This window comes from Octopus bimaculoides, chromosome 6, assembly GCF_001194135.2.
Source record: "Octopus bimaculoides isolate UCB-OBI-ISO-001 chromosome 6, ASM119413v2, whole genome shotgun sequence".
Classification (NCBI taxonomy): domain Eukaryota; kingdom Metazoa; phylum Mollusca; class Cephalopoda; order Octopoda; family Octopodidae; genus Octopus; species Octopus bimaculoides.
Window position 1 is genome coordinate 106,666,826 of NC_068986.1, and position 9,633 is coordinate 106,676,458.

A 9,633-nucleotide genomic window follows, 5' to 3' on the forward strand; every position below is an offset into this window, starting at 1 on the left:
TATATAAAGCATAAACATATATTAGACAGAGATGAATCGAGAAAATGTGAGAGAGAATAACATTGTCGAACAAACATACTCTGATCATATTGTGCTACTTGTTTCCCTTCGCTCGGTGGTACTTTGCAGTAAAGTGTTCGACAACGAGAGTCGTAGGAGCCAAACGCAATGACGCCTCTGGTCAAACATTGTCCTTGAGTGTCTTTACAATCTGAAGAAAATATAATTTTATAATTTCCCTTATACATATATTCACATATATATATATATGTATGTGTGTGCGTGCACACACACACACACTCACACACACGTATATATATGTGAAGATATGTATATTATAAACATATATATATATATATATGTATGTATGTATGTATGTAAAGTAGAAACATTATTGTTCCTAAATCTATCAACGACAGATATTCAGTAGCAGTGCTTTAAAATAAAGATCATTTGTCAACCTAATGTAGCGGTCCCGGTGGTTTAGTTACAGGAGACATCGTCTCCACTTGGCTATACGACACACTCTCTGTGTCCTTATAGTTTCGGACAAGGGAGTTTAGCACCCCAACGCAGCACGAAGCAGCATCTGTGGACCGTACGATTTCAGGGTTATATCCCTTCATCGGCATAGAATAACTATTTGGCTAAGATGGCGCTGCGAAACCCTTGTTCGAAAATATATATAAATCTTCTAAGTGACACGCAGTCACTGATATAATAGAAAGAAACATTATTGTTCATAAATCTCTCAACGGGAGATATTCAGTAGCAGTTCTATAAACTAAAGATTATTTGTCATCATAATGTGATTGTCCCCGTTGGGGCGAATGCTGCTGTTGTTTAGTCCCAGGAGACATCGGCTTCAGCTAGCTATACGACATAGTGTGACCTTGTATTTTCGAACAGGAGGGAGTAGCACCCCCAAGCAGCACAAATCAGTATCTATGGACCGCACTGTTTCAGGGTTATTTCCCTTCATCGACACAGAATAACTGTTTGGCTGAGATGGCGCTGCTGTCAAAGTACTGATGCGCTGAATCAAAGTACTGGTGCTATGCTGATTCTTATTACAAAATAACTGCTGGACGGGGAGTGATTCTTTGATTAAACAGCCTTAATCTTATTGAAGTAAGATAAAAAGATAGTTAGGTATCTTCGCATTAAATTAATAATTAAATTTGAGATTTATTCTCATGGAAAAGTATTCGATTTCAAACTCTTTTACTCTTTTACTTGTTTCAGTCATTTGACTGCGGCCATGCTGGAGCACCGCCTTTATAGTCGACCAAATCGACCTCAGGACTTATTCTTAGTAAGCCTAGTACTTATTCTGTCACTCTTTTGCCGAACCGCTAAGTTACGGGGACGCAAACACACCAGCATCGGTTGTCAAGCGATGCTAGGGGGACAAACAAACATATACATACATACATATATATATATATATATATATATATACGACGGGCTTCTTTCAGTTTCCGTCTACCAAATCCACTCACTAGGATTTGGTCGGCCCGAGGCTATAGAAGAAGACACTTGCCCAAGGTGCTATCCAGTGAGACTGAACCCGGGACCATGTTGTTGGTAAGCAAACTACTTACCACACAACCACTCCTGCGCCTAAATTTTAATTAAACGTCAACCATTTCAGTCATCGGACGAATTCCACCGCACTAGGTTTTGCATTTGTAGCATTCACCTATATTGAACTCCACAGGTTAATGCAGTATGAACCACCATCACTCCATCAGATGCTTTGCACAACTTCAAATTCTGAAAAACAAGTTTGTGGAACACTTTCTACACCTGTTCTCCTCATAGTAACTTAATTCACTGACATCCATAATTAATAATCTATGTGATAAAAAAGTTTACGAAACAAAATTAATGTATTTTCACTAATAAATGTAGAAAATGCTACAAGGACGAAACTAAAATCTGGTAACTAAAATAACATTATTCATTAAATATGCAAGCATTCACACAGAAAAACAAAACCAATAGTTAACTCGTCTGATAAGAAAAATCTTAAGAAAGTTTATCTTAGTTACTATTTTTTACTTTTTACTTACAGTTTATCATCGTTTTCATTTGTGAGTTCAAACATGATATCTCGTTACAATCTTCCATTGACGGATTTAAACGCGTATGTTCTCCACTACAAAAGCAATTTGCTTCATAGAAACATCTGCTACAACCTGTAAAGGAAATGCTTTTATGAAGGCATAAAAACAGGTTATTTTCATTTTTGACCAGGTGAATCAATGGTTTAATTTATGTGGTTTAGTATAAATTCTGCGTGAATTGAATTCATTCAATTATAATATATGAATGCTAGGTCTTAGTAAGTATCGTAACCCTGTGAATGATGAAAGTGCTAAAGAGAAGAAGCCATTAGAGCAGTCAATATGGACCCCCATGTTGTCTTTGCTGCTAACCATGTGACTCATAAACAGCTTATGCAATTTTGAGCATCAAGATTACCGGATGATTAACGAACGGTATCTAAAATAAGCGTGGTAATTAATTTCCAGACATATATCGATGTAATTAGTATTTAGTAGACATATATTTCAGTTTAAACTTTTCAATTATATCACTATCATGTGAGAGAAATTTTATTGTATTTTCGTTTCAAATTCGCTTAGTATTTTCATTCATTTTCTTTAAATATTTCTTATTAAAACGTGGTAATGACAAAGAAGAACGAAGGTTATTATTTAATCAAGATTTTTTGTTCATTAAACTTTTTAATTCTGAAATAGAATTTTAGATGATGGGGATCGATAAGATAATTCTTCTTTGATAGGTTTTATTATATAAGACATTTACCGACGTGTACTCAAAAAATATTCCATGGATATGACGAAAACTTACGTTGCATGCTGCATGAAAAGAAGACATGGAGGTTTTTAATAGCGGTATAGCAGAAAAAATAAGAATATTGAAGCTTACCTTCTGGAGCATTCGTAACACCTTTGGGAAGGATTAGAAGGAGGAACAAACTTACCGGAAATGTATACATCTGTTAGTAAAGAGGGACAAATAAAATGTTTCATTATATTCGGTATTTCCCTAATATTGTTGCAAAAGTAATTCGTTCGTAAAGCCAATAATTTAAACAATATTAACATTGAAATATGAGGTTGGTGATCGCCTCCTGCATATACTTTGTCTCTCATATTTCAGTGGTCGGCTGAAATACAGAAGTACATGTATGTCAAAGTGGCCTACCAGGAATACAGAGGTATTATGTTGATGCTGAGGGAAGTTATAATGCTTTGCATAATATATAGAAGCACGTATTATACTTTGTTTAGAGTTGCGTGTTACAGAATAAAGAACAGAATGCCTACTTCACTTAATAATTAATACCAAATCTTGTATAGCCAATGACAATATTACTAAAATTGAAATCGAACATTGGAGACATGTTTGCGAAAGTAATTTGACATGAAACAGCGTGATAAAACTAAGTCAACATCATTGGAAGCTATATTTGCCGCTCAAAAACACACAAAGGCTCTTAACTTTCATAAAACATTTATCATTTGGCGTCAAAAGTTGGTGTCGCATTAATGGTAACCTGCAGACTCATGCAAACCTGTTGGTTCAAAAGTAACAATTCACAGTGGAATACTTATTGAAAATAATGCAAAACTTTCGACTTTATATAACGAAAACAGCCTGCTACATGTCATTGAAAAACATTCTAACTGATTAGAGCTAGAGATAGATCTAGATATATAGATAGAGAGACATAGAGAGATAGACATACGCGCGAAAAGCGAATACACATACATCTTTATTTTATATATTAGATGAGGCTGTGATAATTTTTTTGACCAATGGATGTAAGGGAGGCAATCAATTACTGAAAGTTAATTCGTAAAGGAACGGGTATTTTCTGCCTCCCTGGGGTCTGTTATTCATTATGTGAAAATGTTTAAGAATCTAAAACCATCTCTGAAACATAAGTAATGTATGTTCTCAGATTGGAGGAAATCAGTTGAAAAATACGACCGCTATAATATTTTACACACACACGACCGTTATAATATTTTACACACACACACACACACTCTCTCACACACACACACACTCACACACACACACACACTCACACACACACACACACACACTCATACACACACACACACACACGCACACAGAATGGAATGTATATTATAGATAAAAACAAATTATAATAGTAACAGTGTGATTTGAACAAGCATCGACCTGACAGAGCATTTTCAGTCACACAGGACAATTGCATGCACAGCCCTTTTGTCAAATGCAGCAGTTTTCAATAACTACCAGTTCCATTTAAGACCAAATAAATAAATAAATAAATAAATAAAGGAGAGGTTGAATAAACGCGAATCCCTGCTTCAATCCCTGGCGGAAGAAGTTATAAAAGAAATGCATGAATTGCGCATGATTCTAACAAAAAACACAAGTTTCAAAGAAATAAATTTCCAGTGTGAGGATTTTTGTTGGTGCAACCGCAACTACCAAACATTACGATAGCTACCAGCAACAAGAGCACAAAAAGGAGGGATGCTACATGTTTTACTGGAGCTGCTATAAATATCAGCCAAATCTTCCTAATGTGGTACGTCATTTCCTAAATACTTTGGTAAAAAGGAAAGTCTACGACTGAAAAGAGTGATAGACATGACGGCCACGTACAGAATATATTTTGGTCATAGATATTTTTTATTAATCTCTCATGTAAATTAAACAACAATAATAACTAATTCAAAGTTGTATGACGCGTATGTTCGAGTGGAGTTTCACGCAAAATAAATTCGATATCATTGATGTGATGAAAGTTTAAAATAAGTTGTATTCAAAATGAAAGGTAATTAATGTTAGTCCTAGGGGTTAATTACGATAGTCCTCTATGTAACATTTCATAAACAAAATGAAAAAAACATCAATTATAAATTTGCTACTAGACATGTAACTTACCTCGAAATTCTGAATGAGAGCTGAAAAACATACGACAAAACGAAATTAACTAGTATGGCCAACTTTTTCAGAGTTTGAGTTAATATGCAGCCGCTGTATGTGGTATATGGAATCCGTAAACATACAGTCTCAGCATGAATTTCTGATTTATAGCTATAATACAAATAGGTTTTAGGTTTGCAATGACACGTTCATTGTTAGTTTTATTATTAGCGTTTTACATTAATAAATGACAGATACATAACTCGACAAATAACAGAGGAAATGTTCGAAAATCAAGAAAAAGTATATTAAATCATTTGGTAATGGGAACGAAACCCCATTTAGTAAATTCTATCTGGGAATATATAATCCAATGTGTTATATTTAAGATTGTAGGTAGATATTTTCCATGAATATTGGTTGTAACTATAGCAGGTGGAACATGGCGCTTTGAATGAGTGATTCACTAAAACACTCAGGCTTCTCATCCAGGGAAACATAATTTCACCTGCCCATTCAATACCAACAAATGCGAAGTTAAGTGCTAGAACTTGAAGAATTTCCCTCAAGTTGTAGAGCCGTCATTTTGTCGGCCTCTGCCTGTACTTAATCTGTTGCACGCGGTTAAATATAGCAGTATTTGATCGGTTCAAGCTCCGATGTTACTTTGACTTATGCAGTTACCACATCTGAGAGCAATAGTCAAGGAGGGTGAGAACAAATTTGTTCCACAGGACCAAGATGAAATCTTAGTATCTTTTCCTGAGGGACCCTAGTATCTATCCTGCCAAATGTCTATAATTTGTTGCTATTTCGGCAATGTCCCACATTGTGTGATGCTCGTGGATTATCTATATGCAGCCTGTGGTGCATTTGAAATTTTTCAGCATTAAACTGTGTAGTATCTTGAACAGCCCACTTGTATAACGCATGAAGTTTCTGCTATATATATATATATATATATATATATAAATATGTATGTGTGTGTGTGTGTGTGTGTGTGTGTGTGTGTGTGTGTGTATCTTCGCTTGTGTATTCCTGAATATAATCCAGAAAGATATAAGAAATTATTGCGCGAACGTCGAAACATAACTGGGGAATCAGAAGGAAAATAATTAACTATGACATTCGAATAACGAAAACTGATAATATGCGTGATCAGATGTAGTCATAAAACGAAATAAATGAAACAATATTCTCGCTTTATATATACATAAATTTACAGACGCTTCCGCTTAGTGGGTGACTTGGCCTGTTGATTATTACATAGTGCCAATGCAGCATTAATTTGTGGTTTTCCATGTCCTCTTTATGAACGAAAATACAAGTATTCCTATTATAAATTCAAATCATGATATTGCCCAGACGAATTTTCGTTATTGAATTCGACCAGTAAATTCTCTGCTGGACTTTACGCATATATCTAGAGATGGAAAGGAATCTTGTTTAATATAATTTGGTCTGTACTTGCTTCTGCATATTCATTATCACAATGAGGTAACAAGAAAAACGAGCGAATATGTCATCTTAACTCAACGGATATAGTTTTATTATAAAAAAAGAAACAGATTGAATAAAGAACTTTGAAGCTCTATGTATAAAACATAATAACTAATTTCAGGAACAGATAGGTATATGGCAACTCTCATAAGGAAACCTTCAATGAAAAGGCTTTCACATTCTCACATCGTTTACCTTTCATTTTGTTTGCTATGATTTACTTTCTTTCAGAATGCTTCGTACATTTGATTTTCAGAATGGTAATGGTTGAGCTCAGTTTATTGAACAATTTCTCACTATACATGCTACTATTACCCTTTTCTTTTCCTTTCATATCTTATTGTGTTTACTCTCTTTAATAATGGAGTAATCATTTAGAATACCGGAGTTTAAGGTATTTCGTAACCTTTTCTAAAATAACTATGAAAAATATAATCTAATTATAATATAATTATTCAATTTCTTTTAATGCATTTGTTTATGGTTTAGTAGATTTGAACTTCGTGAAATTATTTAACATATTCTAAAATTTATTTGTAAACTCATGTAGTAAATTTTTCTGATTTTGTTGTCTAAACATTTTTAACTGTTTCCTGTTTCATTTATTTCGAAAACGAAGATGGGAACGGTGAAATTCTGAGTGAAGAAATTTAAAATTAAGTTTAAATATATATATAGACGCGCATGTGTGTGTGTGTGCGCGCGCGCGCATGTATGTGTGTTTGTGTGTGTTTGCTCGAGAGAGTGTGTGTATGTATAACTGTTAACTTCTATTCCCAAAATCTACAACGACAATCCTTCAAATACCTCCCATCCCAACCCTTCCATTTATCTCCCAGTTCTTCAGTCTAATTCTTCCAATAACTTCACCACTCATACCTCCATCTTCCTGTACTTACTCTGTTATCTCTTCCTGCTCTGCCTTTCCTCCACCCTCCCTCTAACCCAATCGGTCTCCCTATTTCATCATTCCAATACTGCTTGCCTTCCTCTTCACCCATTCGACTAGTAAATTTCCCTGTCTCCTGACCTGAAAATTTTGATTATTATCTCTCCACCCTGAAGACATAAAGACGGAGGCCAGATCTATCCACTGTGTATTTGACTCTCTCTCTCTCTGTATTAGTGGTTGCATACATTTTGTGAAATACATCTTCCAACATTATGAAGTATATCCGAGCTCCCGGAAACAGTTGTCGCACTTGTAACGCCATAACTGCCAACCTATAATTTTCGTGAGTCCTTGATCTTTTATTATCATCATCCGGTTTCTTAAGTTAGAACACTCAGTCTCCTGTCAGGAATTCAGTTGCATTAAATGTTGGGCAATCTTTGGAGGATCCTATTAGAAAAGAAAAAAGTCGCTTCTCGTAACCCAGTGAATGCAGCATATGTTTTGCTTATTTGATGTATGGGGCAAACCGGTAGTATTTGATGTAGGCGGATATACTCACGATCATTTCTTTCCTAATCTGGGTGGCTTACATATTTTCGAAATTATATTGTGTCTGTCTTCGATTTGTTTCGAAAACATGTGATGTATGAACTTCGTTAATCTAATCAAGTTTTGATGGAACATTCTTTATGCATGTTATTGTCTCAAGGGTCATCTTTTGTTTGTGAAGGACCAACTGTTCGGTATTAGTTTTCTTGTCCATTAATTTGTTGGAACTTAAAGTTTTGTGTATAATTTATAATGTATGATCGGCAATATTGTATATTCTTAATATGATATATTTTTCAGTTTTTGATAACGTTGTTTATAATAATCACATTGTTTTCTGTTTTCTTTTCTTTTTTATTTTTTGATGCACTTTGTTTTCTTTGATGCCCTTTTTTTCCTCTCATCCAATTGTGTGGGAGAGCATAGGCCCGAAACGTTAAAGACTTCTCTATTTTCCCGAGCGTCAACGAAATTCGGCCGTTTGTTCCTCACTTGACCGTCTTTTGTTTTCTGCTCATTTAAAGCATTATTTAGTATAAGCCTGCTTATGTTAGCTAACACATTTCATCTCATATATTAGTTTCGCGCCTATCAATACCTTATTCGCTTTAGCACTCCAAATAGAAGAGCAAGGTGTATGTTTATAATATCTGAGGACTATTCTCAGTTTCAATGTACCCTTGAGGTTTTCCTAATATTTAGACAGATGCTAGCAGTCAAAAGCTGAAATTTTGTAGCTAGTAAAATTTTTCATGAGAATCTTCTGTTGAAAATATTACAAACACATCGTAGTGAAAATTCATGAAAACATGAATACATGAGCATAAGTATATTTCTTTTTCTCATCTTGATTATGCTAGTTGCGTTATGTATGTATATATATATATATATATATATGCACATAAAATGAAAGAAGGAAAATGCAACATGGTTTACATCGTTTTATCATATTTTCCAATATATTTTTTAAGTGGAAGAGTTTTGTGTTTATCGACCGGTTTCACTTTCGCTAACCATGACATTGAAATTATTGATTTCGTATTTTGTTAAGAAGATTTTACTCCCTGTTCTGTATGGGATTTTGTGAATGAAATGAATCAACAGGTAGAAAAATCTAAGGGGATGTAAATGGTGACCCTTATGTTTCAGGACAGTGAAGGTAATTGTTCATTTTTTGGTTAGGGAATAAAGAAATATACAAAATCTCAAAAGCTGAGACAGTGAGATTTAATATTTACTGTGATGTGTATGTGAACATGAATTAAGATATATACTGGGATCAAAGCTGGTTGTGCGATCATATTCTGCTGTGTTCTGCATTCTACGATAAATAAATTTTCTTTATTTAAACGTTCTTGTTCAGAAAATAGATTCTGGATCAGAAAAAAACCGGAAAAGATATCTGGATGAATTCTTTGAGACCATTGATAAACTTTTGGAATGTAAAACAATACTAAATGATATAAACCTTAACATTCAATTTACAACGGAATATAGCAAAGAACAGCTCCCTTTCTAAGTTATTATGATAAAAATGTCAACAACTAAATCGTAACTGAGATTGATCAGAAGCCAACGTCTTCAATTTAGCAGAAAAATTTGCACAATCGTGTCTGTTATATTTCATGTTAGTGGAGGCGCAATTGCCCAGTTGTTAGGGCAGCGGACTCGCGGTCATAGGATCGTAGTTTCGATTCCCAGACCGGGCGTTGTGAGTGTTTATTGAGCGA

General features: G+C 34.5%; 1 protein-coding gene across 2 annotated transcripts in view; it reads right to left on the reverse strand.

Moving 5' to 3' along the window:
• LOC128248167 (uncharacterized) overlaps nt 1-5,133 on the reverse strand; it is an 11,934-nt gene extending 6,801 nt beyond the window's left edge. The window contains exons 1-4 of one of the 2 annotated variants that reach the window (XM_052969037.1): nt 4,978-5,130; nt 2,959-3,028; nt 2,076-2,201; nt 80-211 (exon numbers count right to left, since the gene is read on the reverse strand). In XM_052969037.1, the coding sequence (XP_052824997.1) occupies nt 80-211; nt 2,076-2,201; nt 2,959-3,028 (328 nt within the window). In that variant the 5' untranslated portion in view covers nt 4,978-5,130. Of the gene's footprint in view, nt 1-79; nt 212-2,075; nt 2,202-2,958; nt 3,029-4,977 lie in introns of both variants that reach the window. The other variant, XM_052969036.1, reaches the window with a different exon arrangement.
• Between the last annotated feature and the right edge of the window lie 4,500 nt (nt 5,134-9,633).